This window comes from Salvelinus fontinalis, chromosome 4 (assembly GCF_029448725.1).
Source record: "Salvelinus fontinalis isolate EN_2023a chromosome 4, ASM2944872v1, whole genome shotgun sequence".
NCBI classification, from domain to species: Eukaryota; Metazoa; Chordata; class Actinopteri; order Salmoniformes; family Salmonidae; genus Salvelinus; species Salvelinus fontinalis.
Window position 1 is genome coordinate 34,747,677 of NC_074668.1, and position 23,156 is coordinate 34,770,832.

Below are 23,156 nucleotides of genomic sequence, written 5' to 3' on the forward strand. Positions count from 1 at the left end.
ATGCCACCCCACCCTTACCCATGTACCCCCTCTCACCGTGCAGTCGCAGCACGTTGGTGGGGAACCAAGCGTATGGACTTTGCCTTGTACTGCCCTGATGCCCTGACAGCCTTCCCCACGGTGGCACTACCGCACCTCTTCCATGCATCCTACTGGGAGTCCACTGATGTAGTGTCCTTCCTGCTGCGACAGGTAAGCTCACTCCCAAACATCCATGGCCTGTGCTTCTCGCTCTCTTTACAGTGTAGTGTAGGCATGGTGAGTAGGTATGGGGTCATCTATATGTTTCTTTTAGGTGATGAGGCATGAAAACTCCAGCATACTGGAGCTGGATGGTAAGGAGGTGTCAGAGTTCACTCCAACCAAACCTCGGGAGAAGTGGCTCAGGAAGAGAACCCACGTCAAGATCAGGGTACAGTCTGGTCCAATCAGAACAGTGTTGAACACTTGAAGAGATTCATTCTATAGGCTAACACTGTAATTGTCTCAATCTATTCATGAGTGTGTGTCTTTGACAGAATGTGACAGCCAATCATCGTGTGAACGATGCAGTGTTCACAGAAGATGGGCAGCAGATCGTGACTGGCCGCTTCATGTACGGACCTCTTGACATGGTCACATTGACAGGGGAGAAGGTAGGCTCTCTCTCAGCAATCATTATTTTTATTTATCATTACAACAATGAAAACAGTATGTGTGTAACACAAAGGCCTATATACAAATATATGTACCTCCCATCTTATGTACTAATCCCTCCTTCCATGAGTCATATCTGTATTTGTTTTCAATCCAACACACAGCACATATATGTGCAAATCCTATATGTTTGTGTTCATAGTGGTCGTATATCTCTATGTTTACAGGTGGACATCCACATCATGACCCAGCCCCCATCTGGAGACTGGGTGTACTTTGACACGGAGCTGACCAACAGCAGCGGCCGCGTGTCCTTCATCATCCCAGAGAGCAAGCGGCTGGGGGTTGGTGTCTATCCGGTCAAACTGGTGGTCAGGTGAGACTGGCATCTATGGCACGCTATTCTATGGCCTCGTTCAGCCAATCCAGTCCTGAGGCCTGATACTTGGTGACCTCGCTTTTACATTTCTCTGATATTTTTTATAATCTGTTTCTTAATTTCTTTCCATTTGTATCCGTCTCTCCTCCTCCATCATTAAATAATTTTGTGTCCCATCACTGCCAGGGGGGACCATACATTTGCAGACAGCTACCTGACAGTGCTTCCCCGTGGGACAGAGTTTGTGGTGTTCAGTATAGACGGCTCATTTGCTGCCAGTGTGTCCATCATGGGGAGCGACCCCAAAGTGCGCGCCGGAGCAGTCGACGTGGTCAGGTAATATGCACCTGGCATCACTTGGTGGATAGTCATAACCACCAAAATGATTGATCTCTGTTTTTGTTTCTATAACCCATTGTATTGCACTCTCTCCACTCTTTCTTATACTGTTTGATTTCTTTCCAGGCACTGGCAGGACCTGGGCTATCTGATCGTCTATGTGACAGGGCGTCCAGACATGCAGAAGCAGAGAGTGGTGGCCTGGCTGTCTCAGCATAACTTTCCCCATGGCATCGTGTCCTTCTGTGACGGCCTGGTCCACGACCCACTCAGACACAAGGCCAACTTCCTCAAGTCACTCATGGAGGTCAGGATGGGAGTGGGGGTTGGGTGGTGGGTTTCTGGAGGTTTCTGTAGGTTGAGGGCTAAGGGGAATGGTGCAAAATGCATGATGGGGGACAATGAAGGGAGAAGAGATGATTGAGGAGATGGGGCAAACAAAAAGATGAGACTTTCAAGAAAATAAGTTGTCTTGGTCAGAACTTATAGATGACGCTTAATTTGCTGGTTCCACAGGCTCACATGAAGATCTTTGCTGGCTATGGTTCTACCAAAGACATTTCCGTCTACACCTCCATCGGCCTCTCTCCCTCCCAGATCTACATCATTGGCCGACCCTCCAAGAAGATGCAAGCTCAGTGCCAGGTACGATACACATGCACTTCTGACATTTTGAGTTTAGTCCTGGTCCTATAGTTTACTATATGCAGCACGCCATTACATTTGATGACTGTCTCTTTCCCCTGCCTGTCCCAACAGTTCATTACTGAGGGCTATGCGACCCACCTCTCTCAGCTGGAGTACAACCAGCGCTCCCGGCCACCAAAGACCAGCAGTGCCCGCATGGTCCTACGGAAAGGCAGCTTTGGTCTGGGTGCAAAAAGCGACTTTCTGCGGAAGCGGAACCACCTGCTGCGCACCATTTCCGCCCAGCCGGCCCCCAGCTCGTCCACCGGCAGCGGCCACAGCAGACCAGAGCGCACACAGAGCCAGTCAGACAGCCACAGCCACAGCCAGCACGGCCCGGGACCAGCCCAGCGCAGCATGAGCATGGCAGCAGGCTGCTGGGGCCGCAGTGGCAGCACCAAGCTGGAACCTGGGATTTTCAACCCAAAGTAGGGTTAGAGAGGTAGATAAGAGAGGGAGGATAAGGAGAGTGTGTAAAGTTAAAGAAGAAGAGGATGAAATTGAGAAAGGAGGGAAAGCCTGCAAATAAATTTAAATGACAAGTAATTTCAAGATGGGGGAGAGATGCTGAACGTAGGCTTTCAAGGCTCTAAATATAGAGACAGGAAATAGAATGAGAGAATACAGCATTGAAAACCTTAGGTGCTACGAACCAGTCTTTGTAAAGCGACATCAATATACCTGAATCAACAAAAATCTACGGTCAGAGGCTCTTTTTACTTCAGACAGTGATACATTGGAGAAAAGCCTTTTAAGAAGCATCTTATTTAAGCAAGGGACATGCATGCACAACACACAAACCATTGGCCAACAATAGCAAGAGAGTGCTAAAGAAAAAGTTGAATATTGTTTTAGTGTTTATTTATCAATGTCTGTAATACCATATCAATATACATAGTGTGTGTCCTGGACTGGGGCTTCAGAGTGGAGCTGGTTCCATTCTGTGGTAATTCAGCGCCCCCATGCTGCAGGTTTGGGTTAAGTCCTGATAAATCAATGTCCCCCATCTTCCACCCTGGGTTATACAGGTGTGTTTTATCCTCCTTGCACCATGGCAGTCTACAGTCTCCAGAACCACACAAATACAGCCAATATAGAATCATGGCATTTCTTCAGCAGCTGCAATACTCACAGGTTTGTGTACCAATTGCTCTTTGGTTATAGGTGAGAACCAAATTATTGTCTGTGCTATCATACAGAACATGTTACATTAGCTATAGGCTACTGCAATCATTGCCTACACAACAGGTATATTTATAGATATCACTTTCAGGGCAAACTTGTATTACTGTAAGGTTATGTGCCAAAGTAGGCCGTATGAAATTGTATACTATATGTGAAGGGATAAGCTGAATCCAAGATGTCCTTTGAGACAGGCTGAAACTGCTCTGTGGACCTCGTTTGGGATGATTGATTGTATAGTTGAAGATGATCACGGCTTGTCTATAATATTGTATGTTGAGCTGGGGTCAGGTCTACCTAGGGCCCATTATCTAGTATCCTCTTCACACTGAGGAGATACACAATCACATTCAGGATACACTTTTTAATAATTTTTAGATAGATATAAATGTATATATACTTTTTTTTGTGAACTTATGTGTTTTAGTTCTGTTAACTACATAGTGTTTCGTTTTCTCAAGCAATCATCCGCAGCAGCCAATACACATCAGAGGTATTTGCCTTGCACAGTATTGTATTTCTACCAGATTGACTGATCATGCAAATCACAAGACTTGTATTAATGTATCTGCTATTACTACAGTGCATTCGGAAACTATTCAGACCCCTTTTTCCACATTTTGTTACGCTGTTATTCTAAAATGGATAAAATTACATTTTTTCCTCATCAATCTACACACACCATAATGACAAAGTGAAAACAGGTTTTTAGAAATGTTTGCAAATGTAAATAATAATAAAAATGTAAAGGACATAAGTATTCAGACCCTTTGCTATCAGCTCAGGTGCATCCTTTTTCCATTGCTCATCCTTGAGATGTTTCTACAACTCCACCTATAAATTCAATTGATTGGACATGATTTGGAAAGGAACATATATAAGTTCCCACAGTGCATGGCAGAGCAAAAACCAAGCCATGAGGTCGAAGGAATTGTCTGTAGAGCTCCGAGACAGGATTGTGTCGAGGCACAAATCTGGGGATGGGTACAAAAAAATGTATGCAGCATTGAAGGTCCCCAAGAACACAGTGGCCTCCATCATTCTTAAATGGAAGACGTTTGGAACCACCAAGACACTCCCTAGAGCTGGCCGCCCGGCCAAACTGAGCAATCGAGGGAGAAGGGCCTTGGTCAAGAAGGTGAACAAGAACCCAAAGGTCACTCTGACAGCACTCTACCAATCAGGCCTTTATGGTAGAGTGGCCAGATGGAAGCCACTCTTCAGTAAAAAGCACAGGACAGCCTGCTTGGAGTTTGACAAAAGGCACCTAAAGGACTCTCAGACCATGAGAATCAAGATTTCCTGGTCTGATGAAACCAAGATTGAACTCTTTGGCCTAAATGCCGAAGGTCACATCTGAAGGAATCCTGGCACCAACCCTACGGTGAAGAATGGTGGTGGCAGCATCATGCTGTGGGGATGTTTTTCAGCGGCAGGGACTGGGAGACTAGTCAGGATCGAGGGAAAGATGAACGGAGCAAAGTACAGAGAGATCCTTGATGAAAACCTGCTCCAGAGCGCTCAGGACCTCAGATTGGGGTGAAGGTTAACCTTCCAAGAGGAGAGACCTGAAGATAGCTGTGCAACAACACTCCCCATCCAACCTGACAGAGCTTGAGAGGATCTGCAGAGAAGAATGGGAGAAACTCACCAAATACAGGTGTGCCAAGCGTGTAGTGCCATACCCAAGAAGACTCAAGGCTGTAGTCGCTGCCAAAGGTGCTTTAACAAAGTACTGAGTAAAGGGTCTGAATACTTGTAAATAATGTACATTTTATATTTCGTTTTTTTATTTATAATACATTTGCACACACAACCTGTTTTTGCTTTGTCATTACGGGATATTGTGTGTAGATTGATGACGAGAAAAAAACAATTTATTCAATTTTAGAAAAAGGCTGTAACATAACAATGTGTAAAAAGTCAAGGAGTCTGAATACTTTCCGAAAGCACAGTACGATATATTTAGAAAATATGAAATACAATCACTTCCTAAGCTGTAAATAAGGCACTGGATGATTATGCACATAGACAATAATATTTAGGTTCAATTGGGAGTCATTTGTTGAAGCCTCCGATGAACAATTTGTAGATTGTAGATAATGTAAAAAATATGCTTTGGAAAGTAGGAACATAGAGTTCAGATTTGTTCAATAATGTTGATTTAATAATTTAAGATGATTGACCGTGAGTTTAATTCAAATTATTTGTACTTGTTTCAAACCTGTGTAGAACTATAACAGTAATCGACCAATGACAATTGAAAAGGTTCAATATTACCCACACACATGCCACAGCAGCAGATCCACCATAGAGAAAGAATGCCACAATGCATCGACAATCAGTTAAGCAGGCACATGCAGAAGTAGAGAAACAGAATGTCTTGGTGCCGTGTGATTTGGGACACACGAGTATAAACATGATCATAGAAAATTGTTTAGACAAATGGCATCTTTGTTGAACTGTAATTACATTTCTTGCGTGATTCTGGGAAAATAAGGAAGACTGTGTGAGGGATGTATGGGGAGGGAGGACCATCATGGTGAAGTGGGGTCGTCTCAATCCAAACAGATTGCTCTGGTAGGGAATGAATGAGGCACCAGACTGTCTATAGCCCTATTTATACTGCTGTATTTACACAGGCAGACCCATTCTGATCTTTTGGCCAATTAAGGGAAAAAGAGCTGATCTAATTGGTCAAAAGACCAATCAGTAAAAAAAAAAGATCAGAAGTGGGTTGCCTGTGCAAACACAGCCAAGCTGGCACTCACATTCACACTTTGTCCTGATCTTGTTCACATTCTGATTGTGATCTGATTGTCATCAGACCTTCCTGATCACCTCCGTAGGTAGTTAGGCACACATTGTGTCTGTATATCAATCAAGGGTAAACAGATCTGGATGGTCAAATAATCGTGTTAAATTATCGTTATAACGGCCTCAAAATATTGACAGGTAGCACGGTTGATTTATGGCATCAGTAATTGTCTTAAAATATATATTTTCTTTTTTGAAAGAATAGCTGTCAAATATTTTGCATACAGGGAGGCACCAGCTAATCTGTTCACAATGCGAACACGGTGTCAGGATGAGGCACTTTGGCTGCGTTTAGACAGGCAGCCCAATTCAACAACAAAAAATACACTAATTAGTCTTTTGACCAATGACATCAGATCTTTTTCAGAATTGGGCTGCCTGTGTAAATGCAGCCATTGATGAGATTCAATTATCTGGCCAGGTTTACAGTTTGCAGTCTGCTCAAAACAGAAGTTTAGCCCAGGCTAGATAAGGCACGTGAAGTAATGAGTAGGATTCTGTGTTTTCGCATGCAAAAGTGATTGCTTTGTGATTGTGATTGCCTTCCGAATGAAAACTAGTTCGAAAATTTGAACATATATTTAAGGAAAAAGAGCTGTATGTTTCTGGATGATACAGCATGCTTCCTTGTTGACAACATGGCCGAGCTGCGCAGATTACTGTTCAATTTTTAGAAGGGCGCTCCTCCCTCATCGCATTTGCCCGTTCACTTCATGGGCCATAGACCAGTGCACCGAAGCTCAGGTTAACAGAACTCCCTCATTGTAATACAATATCTAGAAGCGACAAACCTTGATCAGATAGTGATTGGATCATATTGATCAAATCATAAAACCCGCATGTTAGCACAAGGTTTGAATGAGGCTATTGTGAACCCAATGTTCTAGAATCCTTAGTTAACCACCAATTAATCTCATGCATATATGAGATCATGCTATTCCTGTTCAATTTCTGACTATAGGCACATTCCAGGGTGACTCTGAAAGCATTGCCCCAAATACACAAACATGCAACAGGCATGGTAAATATCCAGTCAGTTGAGCTGGAGGGGCTTGTGTGGTAAAGCAATGCAGTTGTAACTGATACTGTAGTAGGCTACAAGTCACTGTTCATATGATATGGTTACCTTTTCTTTAAGTAGCATAACTCTAAGGGCAACCCACATGGATTTCTCTGTAGATAACACTGAGTCTTTCTGTGCATCCTGACAGTGAAATTGGATAAGACAGTTTAGCACATCCAGCTAAAAGAAAACATGCACCCTTCTAACAATTATTACATGGCTGCTCTTTAAAGCATCATCCTGCTCCAGAGATACTGTATCAGTCAACTGGACATTGACACCTGGAGAATGTAAAGGTAGATCTGTACAATCATCAGTTAAACTCAGACACCTCTACACAAAGACAATCCCCATAGTTATCCTACTGGCAAATGCAGATATTACCAGAGGCCTTACAGTACATTTCCCTTTTTGCCTTAAATTTGCTGTTTCCCTGTTCTGCCTCTGGAATAATCCTCCAGTAGGATTGCTGTATGGTCACTGAAAAGGACCATTATTTACCAATGAGACGTTGGTATGACTTTTGTCTGCTTGGTTGTATCGACAGGGAAATAGTATAAATGTAAATAGGAATATATTACAAATAAAACTACTTGCACCCGTATCATATCAAGCCTCCACTCTGCACTTAAAAATGTTTCATCTCACGCTTATTGAAATGGCAATGCTGACTGAATTTGATCACATCAAAATGACCTTACCTGGCTGTAAAAATGTCCCAATACCTTGGCTATATACAGTATCAACATACTTTGTATTACTCTGAAGTTTTAGACAGTTATTTTACCCATTCTTTGTGTTTCCATGTACAGTGTATAAAGTAAGTATGAAGAACATAAATGAAATGTGTGGGTTCTTGTCTCAACATTCTTTTAATGGCAGGTGTAAGATTAGGTTTTTAACCTGTAACTGAAATAGTAAATATCCGATGCACACAGCAATGGTCAAGGATAATTATCCCCCCCAAAAATACTATTATACTGAGCAAAAATATAAACGCAACATGCAATAATTTCAAAGATTTTAATGAGTTAGTTCATAAACTCAGCAAAAAAAAGAAACGTCCTCTCACTGTCAACTGTGTTTATTTTTTATCAAACTTAACATGTGTAAATATTTGTATGAACATAAGATTCAACAACTGAGACAAACTGAACAAGTTCCACAGATGTGACTAACAGAAATTGAATAATGTGTCCCTGAACAAAGGGGGGGTCAAAATCTAAAGTAACAGTCAGTATCTGGTGTGGCCGCCAGCTGCATTAAGTACTGCAGTGCATCTGCTCCTCATGGGCTGCACCAGATTTGCCAGTTCTTGCTGTGAGATGTTACCTCACCCTTCCACCAAGGCACCTGCAAGTTCCCGGACATTTCTGGGGGAAATGGCCCTAGCCCACACCCTCCGATCCAACAGGTCACCGACGTGCTCAATGAGATTGAGATCCAGGCTCTTCACTGACCATGGCAGAACACTGACATTCCTGTCTTGCAGGAAATCACTCACAGAATGAGCATTATGGCTAGTGGCATTGTCACGCTGGAGGGTCATGTCAGGATGAGCCTGCAGGAAGGGTACCACACGAGGGAGGAGGATGTCTTCCCTGTAACGCACAGTATTGAGATTGCATGCAATGACAACAAGCTCAGTCCGATGATGCTGTGACACACCGCCCCAGACCATGACGGACCCTCCACCTTGATCCCACTCCAGAGTACAGGCCTCGGTGTAACGCTCATTCCTTCGACGATAAACGCAAATCCATCCATCACCACTGGTGAGACAAAACCGCGACTCGTCAGTGAAGAACACTTTTTGCCAGTCCTGTCTGGTCCAGCGACGGTGGGTTTGTGCCCATAGGCGATGTCGTTGCCGGTGATATCTGGTGAGGACCTGCCTTACAACAGGCCTACAAGCCCTCAGTCCAGCCTCTCTCAGCCAATTGCGGACAGTCTGAGCACTGATGGAGCGATTGTGCGTTCCTGGTATAACTCAGGCAGTTGTTGTTGCCATCCTGTACCTGTCCCGCAGGTGTGATGCTCCGATGTACCGATCCTGTGCAGGTGTTGTTACACGTGGTCTGCCACTGCGAGGGCAATCAGCTGTCCGTCCTGTCTCCCTGTAGCACTGTCTTAGGCGTCTCACAGTACGGACATTGCAATTTATTGCCCTGCCCACATCTGCAGTCCTCATGACCCCTTGCAGCATGCCTAAGGCACATTCACGCAGATGAGCAGGGACCCTGGGCATCTTTCTTTTGGTGTTTTTCAGAGTCAGTAGAAAGGCTTATTTAGTGTCCTATGTATTCATAACTGTGACCTTAATTGCCTACCGTCTGTAAGCTGTTAGTGTCTTAACGACCGTTCCACAGGTCCATGTTCATTAATTGTTTATGGTTCATTGAACAAGCATGGGAAACAGTGTTTAAACCCTTTACAATGAAGATCTGTGAAGTTATTTGGATTTTTACGAATTATCTTTGAAAGGCAGGGTCCTGAAAAAGGGGCGTTTCTTTTTTTGCTGAGTTTATAAGTAAATCAGTCAATTGAAATACATTCTTTAGACTCTAATCTATGGATTTCACATGATTGGGCAGGGGCCCAGCCAATCAGAATGAGTTTTTCCCCACAAAAGTGGCTTTATTACTGACGACCCCACAGGTTAAGAAGCCGGATGTGGCGGTCCTGGGCTGGCATGGTTATATGTGGTCTGCGGTTGTGAGGCTGGTTGGAAGTACTGCCAAATTATCTAAAATGACATTGGAGGCGGCTTATGGTAGAGAAATTAACATTAAATTATCTGGCAACAGTTTTGGTGGACATTCCTGCAGTCAGCAGGCCAATTGCATGCTCCCTCAAAACTGCACATTTTAGAGTGGCCTTTTATTGTTCCAACCTGTGCAATGATCATGCTGTTTAATCAGCTTCTTGATATGCCACACATGTCAGGTGGATGGATTATCTTGACAAAGGATAAAATGCTCACGAACAGGGATGTAATCACATTTTTGCATAACATTTGAGCGAAATAAGCTTTTTGTGCATATGGACCATTTTGGGGATCTTGTATTTCAGCACATGAAACACAGGACCAGTACTTTACATGTTGCATTTATATTTTTGTTCAGTGTACATGGTAAAAAACTATAACGTAAACAGCATTACACAGCTGACTTGGGTTTTTGGGTTCAGTTTGAATGCATGTATAATGGAATTGAATAATAAAACATTGACAGTCAGGCCGTCATGGCCGTTCTGATGCATTCAGAGAAAGTCCAAAGTGAATTGTGATGAAAGGATGCTGGTCAAGTAAAATCTAAATGTTATTACATTTAATTTGAGCAATTAAATGTAAAGTCTGGCCAAACTTAATTTAAAGTGTGACCAAACATCATATGATTGAGTCACAGTACAGTCATAGATATGCACAGAAAGGGTTGTTTTTCACTTTCATTTTGGAGACACATAGTGATCATGTCACAGCCAAACATTCACTGGAGTTTTATTCTCCTGTCCTATCTAGACAGAATAGTATAAATGGCTCCTTTCTACCATAACCTTGGCATCAGGGGTGATCCTCTACATCACATATGTCAGAGTCAAGGCCCGCGGGCCACATCCGGCCCGCGAGAAGGTTTTTTACGGCCCCTGGGATGATCTTGATTTATTATTAGAACCGGCCCGCAGATCTTTTACACGCACCAATACTACATTTCCCACAATGCAACGGTGACGCACCGAGCAGTAGGCTGCTTCATTTCAATATTTATTGGCACAGCAGTCGTCAGCATCACAGTAAAATTAACTTTCAGATACCCATCAAAAATGGCAAAACGGAAGGTGGACACTGAGAACCGGGGGTTTCAAACAAGGTGGGAGTCGGAGTATATGTTCACGGAGGTAGCTGGAAAACATGTGTGTCTTCTGTGTGGAGAAAGTGTGGCGGTACTGAAAGAGTATAATCTGAGACGACATTATGAAACGAAACACGCGGACAAAAACAAGAATATGGACATGGAACAAAGGCTACAAAAGGCAGAGGAATTAAAACGAGGCCTCAAATCTCGACAGGCTCTGTTCAAAAAAGCCAAATCACAAGGCCAGGCTGCTGTCAAGGCCAGTTTTATTTTGGCAGAAGAGATCGCTAAATCAGCCCGGCCATTTACGGAGGGGGATTTCATCAAAAACTGCATGATTAAAGTTTGTGACGAAGTTTGCCCAGAAAAAAGGCAACTCTTTTTAAATGTGAGTCTGAGCAGAAACACCATTGCCGAGAGAGTAGACCAGTTGTCCATCAATCTAAAAGAGCAGCTTGTGAAAAAGGGAAAAGATTTCATTGCATATTCCTTGGCTGTGGATGAGAGCACCGACATTTCTGACATTGCCCAGTTGTCAATTTTCATCCGCGGAGTGGACTCCAGCCTAAGCGTGACAGAGGAGTTTTTGGCTTTACGTCCTATGCATGGCACAACTACGGGGCATGATTTGTATGAAGAGGTGTCAAGATGTGTAAATGAGATGGAGCTGCCTTGGGAAAAACTCGTGGGTTTGACAACCGACGGAGCACCTGCGATGTGTGGACACAGGAGCGGACTGGTGGCGAAGATACGGGAAAAGATGCAAGAGGAAAACGCGACAGGTGAGCTGACAGCTTATCATTGTATCATACACCAGGAAGCGTTGTGCGGTAAAGCCTTGAAAATGGAGCATGTAATGAGCATCATCACGCGCACAGTTAACTTTATCAGAGCCAAAGGTTTGAATCACCGCCAGTTCAAGGCATTTCTGACGGAGTTAGAAACGGAGCATGGTGATTTGCCTTATCACACAGAGGTGCGATGGCTAAGCCAGGGAAAGGTGCTTCAAAGATGTTTCGAGCTTCGTGAGGAGATTTGTCTGTTCTTGGACAGCAAAGGGAAAGACACAACACAACTCCGAGACGAAATGTTTCTGTGTGAAATGGCTTTTCTGTGTGACATTACGAGTCATCTGAATGCAATGAACTTGCAGCTGCAGGGTCGGGATCATGTCATCTCTGATATGTACAGTACAGTGAAGGCATTTAAAACCAAACTGACTCTGTGGGAGACGCAGATGCGGAAAGAAAATTTGAGCCACTTTCCCAGCTGCCAGACCATGAAAGAGAAGCTCTCTACCAGTGCGTTCCCGAGCGCACAGTTGGCTGATAAAATAGGTATGCTTGCCGCTGACTTTCGACGCCGATTTGCTGACTTTGAAGCACAAAAAAGCAGGTTGGAACTGCTCGGTAACCCATTTGCTGTTGACGTGGAAAGCTCACCACCAAACCTCCAAATGGAGTTGATTGACCTCCAATGCAATGATGCACTGAGGGCAAAATATGCGGCAGTGGGTGCTGCGGAGTTCGCCCGTTTCCTCCCCGACACAATGCCCCAGCTGCGCATCCAGGCTGCTCAAACGTTGTCTATGTTTGGCAGCACATACCTGTGTGAACAACTGTTTTCTTTGATGAACCTGAACAAAACATCACACAGAAGTCGACTTACTGCTGAACACCTCCACTCAATTCTGAGGATTTCCTCAGCTCAGAGCCTTACCCCGAACATTGATGAACTTGTGGAAAAGATGGGACACCACCAAGTATCACCCTCAACCTCAAACAAGTGAACATTACTGTGCAATCACATATTTAGAGTTTTTACTCAGTTCAAGTTTAAAAGTTAAAGTTTAATATTTGTTTTCACTGCATGTTACTTCTCCTTAAACAAAGTGTTGTTTTTGATTAATAGATTTTTGCACTTTATTTTATTGTATTTCAATCCAATTATATTTTAAAAATATTTCAGTTGAGTGGATGATAGAAAATTGCTATTATTGTTTTTTTCTTTGAAGTAAATTTAGCCCACTTTTGCTAAAATAGAAAATATAGGCTACTGATGGTGCCTTGAATACCGGTTTCTTTCATTTAATGTTCATGTTATGGGGATTTTTATATAAAGGAAATTTGTCTTTTGTGTCTGTTGAAAATTAAAGATTACTGACAGAGCCATAAGAAAATATTGCTTTATTTATCTGATCATATTGGAATATATTTGTTAGGTTTTCAGTAGGTTCAATTAGGTTCACTAGACTATATGCGTCATTTAAAAATTTTTCAATGAACATTCGAACAGTCCGGCCCTCGGCTTGTAGCTAAATTTTTTATTTGGCCCTCCGTCCATTTGACTTTGACACCCCTGCTCTACATGTTCAATCCTAGTTTCTTCTGAAAGGAGTTTCCGTCTCCCTTTGTGGCTTGCTGTGACAAGATTGGAGGGTGAATGTTAGGTAGGCATTTTTGGGGGGTAGAGGACAACATATTTTAACCCCCAAAAGCACACACAGCTACGTGGCCTTTGATGGATTTCCATTTACCTTGTTGATCTCTTTGTGTCTCTCTTTACTGACAATCTCCTCAATGATCTCTCCTTCTCCCCTTACACAAGGAATAAAAACCAGCACAAACCCAGCCCATATAGGAATAGAGAGAAACTACTGAGCCATAGATGCCTTGGGAACATTCATGTTGTCTATAGCGTTGGTGTACCTGGTGCGTCCAGTCTTAGGATCTACCACCCTGCGGATGACACTCTGCTTAGCCTCATACTCCTCCTTCGTTAGGGGCCTCTTGGTGGATAGCCTGGCTTTCTGCTCACCTGTCATTGCTAAAGAATGGACAAAACAAAAGATCCATCTGCTCAGCTTTTTCTGGTTTCATTTTCCATTCCTTGTTGAGCTAGGTAACCAAGAAACATCCAATCATTGACAACATGAGACAAAATTCTATTGCTCGCCTGAGGTAGTGTGGTCTATAGCTGTTTACATACCACTGCAGACGGAGGCTGGCACTATGACAGCCTTGAGGCTTCTTAACAGCTTCTACCCCCAAGCCATAAGACTCCTGAACATCTAGTCAAATGGCTACCCAGACTAGTTGCATTGCCCCCCCCTTTACACCACTGCTACTCTCTGTTTAATAACATACATGAACATATTACCTCAACCAACCGGTGCGCACCCCCCCTGTATAAATAGTCTCGCTATTGTTATTTTACTGCTGCTCTTTAATTACTTGTTTCTTTTATTTCTTATTCTTATCCGTATTTTTTGAAACGGCATTGTTGGTTAGGGGCTCGTAAGTAAGCATTTCACTGTAAGGTCTACACCTGTTCTATTCGGAGCATGTGATTCATAAAATTCGAACATGTGAGACAGCTACAAGTGTAAACTCAACTGCTGGCGCAAATTCCCAAATGATTTCATTGACCATACCTGGTTCGTGATCTTCTGTGCTATCACCACTCTGCCACAACTCCAGGAAGGGCTGGGGGGCACTGCCTAGAGGCTGTGCCCCCCAGCCCAGCCCTGTGCCCCCCAGCCCAGCCCTGTGCCCCCCACCCCTTTCCCATCTGAAGCAAAGGTATAACAAAGGTACATTGTCGGCATTGATAATAAAATGCATTTCATTACCATATTCTCTGACACATTAGATAATAGATATGTCTGTGTGAGGATGTGCATTGTCTGAAGCACTACACATTGTTGAACACGAAGTTGAATTGCATTGAATTCTAAGTCGGTTAGAAATTAGCGTTTGTAGACCCACTTCCTCGCTTCATACCTCATTCAAAATAAAGTCCTGTTACGTGCGCAATAAATGCAATAAACTTGTGGGGTACTTTTATTTTGACATCAGGTAAGCAGAGAGGAAGTGGGTCTACAACATACCGACGTTTGGAAAGTCCGTTCAATAATACGTTCCTTAAGTTTAGATAGTTTGACTAAAATTCCCCCGTTTTAATGACCAACCGTCCTAGTAAGTTGAAATGGAATTGTATTCAACTTCTGGCTTCACACGGACTGTTTTTGAACAACCCAATACAAAAAGGAGCCACTCTGTAGTGTATCAGCGTTGGTAATAGCAGCTATACACATTCCAGTGTGACTGTTTAACGTTACATGCCTACTACTACTAATGATGATTTAATAATCGAGTGACGAAAACCTTGGCTCTTGCTGAGGGAATGTGAGGCTTTCTTTAAGGGGTCGGATTTGCACTGCTGCTGGACGAGGATGAAGAGGAACGTCTTCGCTTTTTGGATGTTTTTTTCTCTGCCTTGGCTGCTCGTATCGGCGGAACTGTCGCGCGGTCTACTGCGCCCCATAGTCGAAAATGTATGTGGTGTATGCTAACGTTAGGTCAATCAATTAGTCGTATGTCTAAAAAAATTGCCGATGTTTCTAGAAATAAATGGAGAAATACAAAACATGTCCACTCCCAAAATGTTTTTTATTGTGCAACTGTTTTTATTCCACGATGCTTTTCCGGAACTTTGGTAAGTATGTCTGCTTCCGATTACGGTCCTCCTGCACACTGATCATATAATTTTATGAGCCTCCTATAATATGGACAGAGTATTTTGGTTAATCATTGTCAGAATATTGTTATTTTTTTCTTATTAATAGGACTGATATAAAATAAAGATTTATATCATACTCAAAACTATCACCTCCTAAGGGTTGAAATAGAGGGTTAAAATTATTGGATGATGTGATATTTTGTATCATTTCTATACAATGGAAATAACGGCCTACCTGTAAATCTTTACAATAGAGATGACCTATCATAGTAAGACTGATGTGTGTCTGTTGCAGAGCTATGCTATAAGCACCTGTTCACCCCCCAAAAAACAACCACAACATGGCAATACAGTAATGAAGTCCATCCATTTGCAATAACATTTTATTTAAAAATTATATTTACAAAGGTCTTTTTGAAACACTGTAAATGTCAAGCTTATGGTGTGTTTAACAGACTCGTTTTTTTCTGACATTTCATAACTCTAGCCCTTAATCCTCTTAACTCACAGTGCTTGTGTGATCTAAAGGGTATTGTGGAGATAGACATAACGGCCTTTCTTGCCGGTCTCTCTTGCACTTTTGAATGCTTTTAACATATTTGACAAATGAACGCAGAGAAATAAATAAACAGGTAGTTCAAATTCACCTAAAACCAAAAGGTCTCATAAAGTACATTAAAAATAATAATACAGTGGCTTGCGAAAGTATTTATCCCCTTGGCATTTTTCCTATTTTTGTTGCCTTACAACCTGGAATTATTTTTTTTTGGGGGGGGGGGGGGTGGTTTGTATCATTTGATTTACACAACATGCCTACCATTTTGAAGATGCAAAATATTTTGTTGTTAAAACAAACAAGAAATAAGACAACAAAAAAAACAGAACTTGAGCAAGCATAACTGGTCACCCCCCCAAAGTCAATACTTTGTAGAGCCACCTTTTGCAGAAATTACAGCTGCAAGTCTCTTGGGGTATGTCTATATAAGCTTGGCACATCTAGCCACTGGGATTTTTGCCCATTCAAGGCAAAACTTCAAGTTGGATGGGTTCCACTGGTGTACAGCAATCTTTAGGTCATACCACAGATTCTCAATTGGATTGAGGTCTGGGCTTTGACTAGGCCATTCCAAGACATTTAAATGTTTTCCCTTAAACCATTTGAGTGTTGCTTTAGCAGTATGCTTAGGGTCATTGTCCTGCTGGAAGGTGAACCTCCGTCCCAGTCTCAAATCTCTGGAAGACTGAAACAGGTTTCCCTCGAATTTCCCTGCATTTAGTGCCATCCATCATTCCTTCAATTCTGACCAGTTTCCCAGTCCTTGCCGATGGAAAAACATCCCCACAGCATGATGCTGCCACCACCATGCTTCACTGTGGGGATGGTGTTCTCGGGGTTATGAGAGGTGTTGGGTTTGCGCCAGACATACCATTTTCCTTGATGGCCAAAAAGCAGCATTTTAGTCTCATCTGACCAGAGTACCTTCTTCCATATCTTTAGGGAGTCTCCCACATGCCTTTTGGCAAACACCTAACGTGTTTGCTTATTTTTTTCTTTAAGCAATGGCTTTTCTCTGGCCACTCTTCCATAAAGTCCAGCTATGTGGCGTGTACGGCTTTAAGTGGACTGATACTCCAATCTCCGCTGTGGAGCTTTGCAGCTCCTTCAGGGTTATCTTTGGTCTCTTTGTTGCCTCTGATTAATGCCCTCCTTTCCTGGTCTGAGTTTTGGTGGGCGGCCCTCTCTTGGCAGGTTTGTTGTGGTGCCATATTCGTTCCATTTTTTAATAATGGATTTTATGGTGCTCCTTGGGATGTTCAATGTTTCAGACATGTTTTATAACACAACCCTGATCTGTACTTCACTACAACTTTGTCCCTGACCTGTTCGGAGCGCTCCTTGGTCTTCATGGTGCCGCTTGCTTGGTGGTATGCCTTGCTTAGTGGTGTTGCAGACTCTGGGGCCTTTCAGTACAGGTGTATATATACTGAGATCATGTGACACTTAGATTGCACACAGGTGGACTTTATTTAACTAATTATGTGACTTCTGAAGGTAATTGGTAGCACCAGATCTTATTTAGGTGCTTCATAGCAGAGGGGGTGAATACATACACCACTTTTCCGTTTTTAATTCATTTGATTTTTGTTTTAAACAAGTTGTTTTTTAAATTTCATTTGACCATTTTTGGACTATTTTGTGTATGTCCATTACATGAAATCCAAATAAATATCCATTTAAATTACAGGTTGTAATGCAACAAAATAGGAAAAACGCCAAGGGGGATGAATACTTTTGCAAGGCGTATAGCTTGTGTGTAGCTGAATGGCTGAGTTGTATTAGTCTGAAATGGTAATAGTCTGAAATGGTAATAGTCTGAAATGGTAATAGTCTGAAATGGTAATAGTCTGAAATGGTAATAGTCTGAAATGGCGGGTGGAGATTATGAAAGTGGAAGGTACCAGCAAGTTGAGAATCCTAAAGCAATCATGTTTCGATCTGTGTCTGTGTGCAGTGGAGTTCGCCGAGTTGCTCAGATTAAAAAAAGGGAAGGGGTGGCGGGATGGAATGTGTCACTTGATGGAGTCAGGTATGGCCTGTTATGAAGAGGCTACCATGCGGATCCTCTCAGCGGGAGTCAGCAGGAGGTTCTTAGCTGCCTTGATTGTGTTCTTCATAAGCATGGCCACTGTCATGGGTCCTACTCCTCCAGGCACTGGGGTAATGAAGCTAGCCTTTTGTCTCACACCTACACATGGAGAGATAAAGGGTGAGTGTTGGAAAGAAAATGTGTGTGAGAACACAGTAGGTGTCAGGATAAATGTAAAATAAGACAAATTGTGAAGTCTGTCTAGATTAGAAACTCCTACCTTCAAAATCCACGTCCCCTACAAGTCTGTCCTTGCCAGTAACATGGTCATGCACTCTGTTTATTCCAACATCAATAACGACTGCTCCTTCTTTGATCATGTCTGCGGTGATGAGGTTTGGAATCCCTGAGATTAGGAGGGGGTTTAGAGTGAGATCAGTTTATAAGAGACCCACCCAAGGCAACCTCCTCAAGAGATACAAAAATAGCTCTATAAACTTACAGGAATATGTTTACAAATATGCAGAATAAGAGAGACAGGTATTAGACAAGGTAAAGATATATCTTCAGTAGGAGGAGAGGATCCATACCTGCAGCAGCAACAATGATGTCTGCAATTCTTGTGTGCTGACGGAGCTGTTCCTTTGGTGTGTAGCGGTGAGAGATAGTGACCGTGGCATCACCTGCAGAACCAAAAAAGTAAATGCCAGGGCCATGATCCACAAATTCCCTTTCAACTTCAATATTTAAACTTTAAGAGAAAGCCCTGTATTGTCTCTTAACCATTGTTAATCTACCTTTACATACACCCTATTACTGTTGGCCCTAGTTATCCTGACATCATTACTCACCCCCTGGCCTCTCATGGCGTCCATCCGAGTGCAGCAACATGGCAATGGGCATGCCCACATTCTTGGAGCGTCCCGCTACCACAACATTCTTTCCAAGGGTAGGAATTCCTGGGAACCGGAGATAAACAGTCAGTGACAGAGTTGACATTGTTATGGGGAGGAGTCTAATTCCATTCATATAACAGAGGGAGGTGAGAGATTCCTCCCACTACCTCACCTGTGCGTTTGATTATTTCCCAGACTCCCCAGGGAGTGGCGGGCAGCATGGTGGACTGGTCCAGGCACATGCGGCCTACATTGACCACATGGAAGCCGTCCACATCCTTGTCGGGGGACACAGCATTACAGATGCGCCGCTCGTCAATGTGTTCTGTGAGAAGACAATGAGAGTGATGGTTACAAGTCAGCATATACATGGATGTTGTCCAGTAAATAGGCCAAATCATTCAAGGATATGCCCATAATAGCCATAAATACTCAAAACAACAGCTTCAAACTGTCATTACTTCCAAGTACCTTTCCATAGGCCCTTTCCAAAGCAATGCCTCGCCACCTCGCTCTAAAGCCACTACTTACCTGGCAGAGGCAGCTGCACCAGCAGGCCATCCACCCGGTGGTCTGTGTTGAGTTTGTAGATCAGGTCCATGAGTTCATCCTCAGCGATACAGGAGGGCTTCAGGATGGTCTCACTGCTGATACCTGCAGAGAAGAAAAAGAGAGAGGAATTATGAGCCCATTATATCCCCAACGAATATGAGCAGTGCCATAGATGAATGGTGACCAGGAAGAAAAAGGGAATTAGAAAGCCACACTGAAGAGTCATAGAACTCATAAAATAGTTTCAAAGTCATGTATGCACAAGTCAAGCTGATGTATGTACACTGCTGTGTAGAGTTCAGCTTCAGCACAGGTAAGTAAAGTATTGAGTGTGTGTGTTTACATACCAACATCAGCTGCAGCCCGGGTCTTATTCAGGACGTAGGAGTGACTGGCTACATTATCTCCCACAAGGACCACGCTCAGGTGGGGTCTTCTGTTGCCAGTGGAGACCCACTGTTCTACATCGGCCCTGGCCTCCTCCCGGATCTGACGGGCCAACTTCCTGCCTGAGATGACCACAGCTTCCTGTCTTTAGAATCGGAGGCAGATGTTAAAGGACAGCAGAACATGTAAACAGTCAGGGGAAAGTATACACTGTGGTGGGTACGTGACTTATAGTCCTGCAGACTAGTTGTCGATCCCAAAGTGAGAGTGCATGGCATTCAACCAGCAAGGAGTGCCGCCATAAGCCAGCGATGGCCAAGTACAGTCACACCAAGTACAGGGCTCCTGGGTTACCCATGCATGAGGAGTATGGCGGCTAAAAATAGCAAGACATGAGTTACAATGTGGTTCAGGCTATTTAAGAAACTTATTGGAAACCCCGGGCTTCAAGTCAACTGGTTGGCCTTAGGGTGGAGTGTAGAGTGGGTGAATATGAAACCTGAATGCTGCTCTATTCACATTCATGTCCAATGTGTTAAACTAGATAGCAGTGCTTATGTAATAGCATGCACACAGAGGAGTAATAACTGAGGAGTAATGAGCCGTCCACAGTGATGTAACCATCCCTTGATTCTGCCACTAGTAATTAAAGACCCATAGACACATTCAAATCTTCTATGGGGGCAGGATAGCAGGTCTTGGAGGAAACTCCACTAGGGCATGACATTTGGCAACAACACCCCCACTGCCCAGCTTCCAACACGCACACAGAGCATGAACATAATGTTTTAGACTAAGTATTTTTGGACAACCTTATTGGAAATGTGTTGAGTTCTCAGCAAACGGTTGACAACTGACAATGTTAATGAGTTGTTAACCTCTGACAGGATAAAGTACATGAGTGGTCATCACAAGCAATTGGAGAACTGCAAATGCAGAGCGGACTCAATAGGCCTTAACTTCTACCCAAAGAATACACCTTTCACAAAAATGCATATACTTTTCTAACTTAGCTGCCTTTCCTCCCAGACCAGTTCTACTTCACATAGTACCAGTACCATGATAGGGAAAGGATTTTCAGCAGCCCCAAATAATTAAGATTGTTAGCTTTGAACTAGAAGCCAAGCCAATGTGTTTTAACATGTTTCCCAGTTCTGGATGGATCAGCAAGGCTGTGCAAACTCTGTTCCCAAGTATGGGCTTTGTCTTGATGCAAGTTTGAAATGTAGCCACTACAGCCCTCAAACTCAACGCTGCATGTTTTCATTGTTCCCCTCTAGTCAGTGACTGATTTAGACCCATGACACCAGGTGTGTGCAATTCATTATCAGGTAGAACAGAAAACCAGCAGGCTCCAGACCTCTAGGGTAAGAGTTGAGTATCCTTACCCAACAGGTTTGCCTTCATATAACTTGTAGTATACATGTAACTCAAGTATACATGGTCTGTGTTATGGTTTTATAAACTAGTGTAAAGAGTTTAAAAAAAATACTGTCCTATGTTGACCATAACCTACTACTCAAATGCATCATGCATTTGCATGCTCCAAAAGAGACTCATCTCCCGCTAGATTAAAAGGGGCTAAATCAGTTGTGATGTATATCATGTGCATAGTCACACGTGGTTTATGTTTCTGGGTGACTGCGGAACATTACCTTGCCACAAGGAACGTGCTGCATTAAGGCATGCCTCAAATAAAACAGTGGTTCTTGGAATTAATCGAATACATTTAGGCAAACAGTTACAGCACAGAATAGTCTGCAAAAGCCTGTTTTAAACACACAGGACATGAGAATACTGATCACTTTGGTTGGTGACAACGTTCCCCCATTGGGAACTTGCCTGCCTACAATACACACAATGCAAGTGTTCTGTGCGATTTCATCAGCCATGCAGAATTGCAGTGATACCGGCATAACGATAGGGGGCGCATTACGAAAATCATTGCTTCAATATCGCTCTTCGCTACAATGTATCATTTAAAATGTTACATAACGTTGTCATCAAAGCACAACCAGAAACGTTGTATCCGCAGAGACATCGGGTAACAGTGTACAGGATAGAAAACAAACATAAGGGAAAGTGTCGAGCGTTAAATATCATTGACAAGGAGAAAATACCGGATAGGCTACCTTCCAAAAAGAAGAAGCATTTTTTATATCGAAAGAAAGTAACCTATCATAGTCCTCCAAGACAGATAAACAATCTATTTGATATCTCAATGTTAATACATACCTTGATGCGGACATATGTACACTGCACACTTGATGCTTAGATTGCTGGCAGAATTTTCTCAGAGCTCTCAGCGTTGCCATGTTTACTGATCTAGATAAGTAATCCAACAATGAGTTAAGGAAGAGAGAAGCGAGGGAGACTGGAGGAAGTAAACCCGGTCTGAAAGAGCACCGCCTGTAAGGAAGTTAGAGAGGGCTCGAGATGTTTTATAGGCTCATGTCCCCCTCCAGCGCTGGCTGCTGGCACTGAGCACATTCTCAATACGTCAGTTTCTAGGCATGGGCCACACCTCTAAATGGGTCCTTCTATTAACTAGGGTACCAGTGAGCATTTTTTTGTCGTGGACAACTGTTTGGATCGTTACAAAGTGATTAATAATAGGCACATTTTTGTCATGTGAGTACATTAGATAAGTGTTTGTTACCCGAGAGAGAGATAGGTCATGAGCAGATGAGCTCCCACATTGTTCAGCATGTTTTTAAAAACAGATTTAGAGTTAGACAAACTTAGATTTTTTGGGGGGGGGGCATATTCAGGATGCTACCCTAAACAACATAACCTTCACTCCAAATCGAAACTCCAAACCTACAACCTGATTTTTGGATGGAATTTAGTTGGAATGCTTCCTCCACTCAATGATTATTATTCACAAACTATACATCAAATCCTCTGGCAAACAAACAAAGAGCTGAAAACACCATCCCACCTGTAGCTGAGTGAGTAATGCTTAGTCTGAAGCATTTTTTTTTACTTTCAAAAGCCAATTACAATGATATATTTTACTTAATAAGGACTGAATGCTCAGGCTACGAAGCTTTGCTAGGACAAAGAGTTCAACTTCAATTAGGCTTGAGTGTGAAGCGAGAGGTGTCGAAGCCTTTGAGCCCAACAAATGGCAGGCTACCCCACCCAGATCCAGAGGCCTTGAAGCCCTCTCCTGCTGTTCAAAGACCATCCACTGGCATTTTCTTAAAGAAATCTGCCTCCAGAAATAAAAGCTTCTCCCAAGTGGGTGACACC

At 43.0% G+C, this 23,156-nt stretch overlaps 2 protein-coding genes across 11 annotated transcripts in view; one reads left to right on the forward strand and one right to left on the reverse strand.

The window, feature by feature from the left end:
* Positions 1-7,937, forward strand: part of LOC129853608 (membrane-associated phosphatidylinositol transfer protein 2-like) — a 79,981-nt gene extending 72,044 nt beyond the window's left edge. For all 10 annotated transcript variants that reach the window (XM_055919810.1, XM_055919813.1, XM_055919815.1 and 7 more), the window contains 8 exons: positions 44-192; positions 296-412; positions 519-635; positions 864-1,012; positions 1,202-1,351; positions 1,481-1,661; positions 1,871-1,999; positions 2,114-7,937. In XM_055919810.1, the coding sequence (XP_055775785.1) occupies positions 44-192; positions 296-412; positions 519-635; positions 864-1,012; positions 1,202-1,351; positions 1,481-1,661; positions 1,871-1,999; positions 2,114-2,473 (1,352 nt within the window). In that variant the 3' untranslated portion in view covers positions 2,474-7,937. The remainder of the gene's footprint in view (positions 1-43; positions 193-295; positions 413-518; positions 636-863; positions 1,013-1,201; positions 1,352-1,480; positions 1,662-1,870; positions 2,000-2,113) is intronic.
* A 7,908-nt stretch (positions 7,938-15,845) lies between these two features.
* LOC129853614 (bifunctional methylenetetrahydrofolate dehydrogenase/cyclohydrolase, mitochondrial-like) lies at positions 15,846-22,402 on the reverse strand. Its single transcript, XM_055919824.1, has 8 exons — positions 22,137-22,402; positions 19,862-20,046; positions 19,494-19,616; positions 19,135-19,287; positions 18,918-19,025; positions 18,657-18,749; positions 18,347-18,472; positions 15,846-18,225 (listed from the first exon to the last, which is right to left on the reverse strand). The coding sequence occupies exons 1-8, from the start codon at positions 22,214-22,216 to the stop codon at positions 18,077-18,079; spliced, it is 1,017 nt and encodes a 338-aa protein (XP_055775799.1). The 5' UTR covers positions 22,217-22,402; the 3' UTR covers positions 15,846-18,076.
* Positions 22,403-23,156: the final 754 nt, after the last annotated feature.

What these genes read in the sequence shown, in the direction of transcription:
- LOC129853614 (XM_055919824.1), bottom strand. Translation starts at nt 22,216, where the DNA reads ATGGCAACGCTGAGAGCTCTGAGAAAATTCTGCCAGCAATCTAAGCAT. An exon ending in GTACATATGTCCGCATCAAG is followed by an intron (nt 20,047 to 22,136) that starts GTATGTATTAAC and finishes CCGATTCTAAAG; the next exon opens with ACAGGAAGCTGTGGTCATCT. An exon ending in ACGCCATGAGAGGCCAGGGG is followed by an intron (nt 18,750 to 18,917) that starts GTGAGTAATGAT and finishes TTGGTTCTGCAG; the next exon opens with GTGATGCCACGGTCACTATC.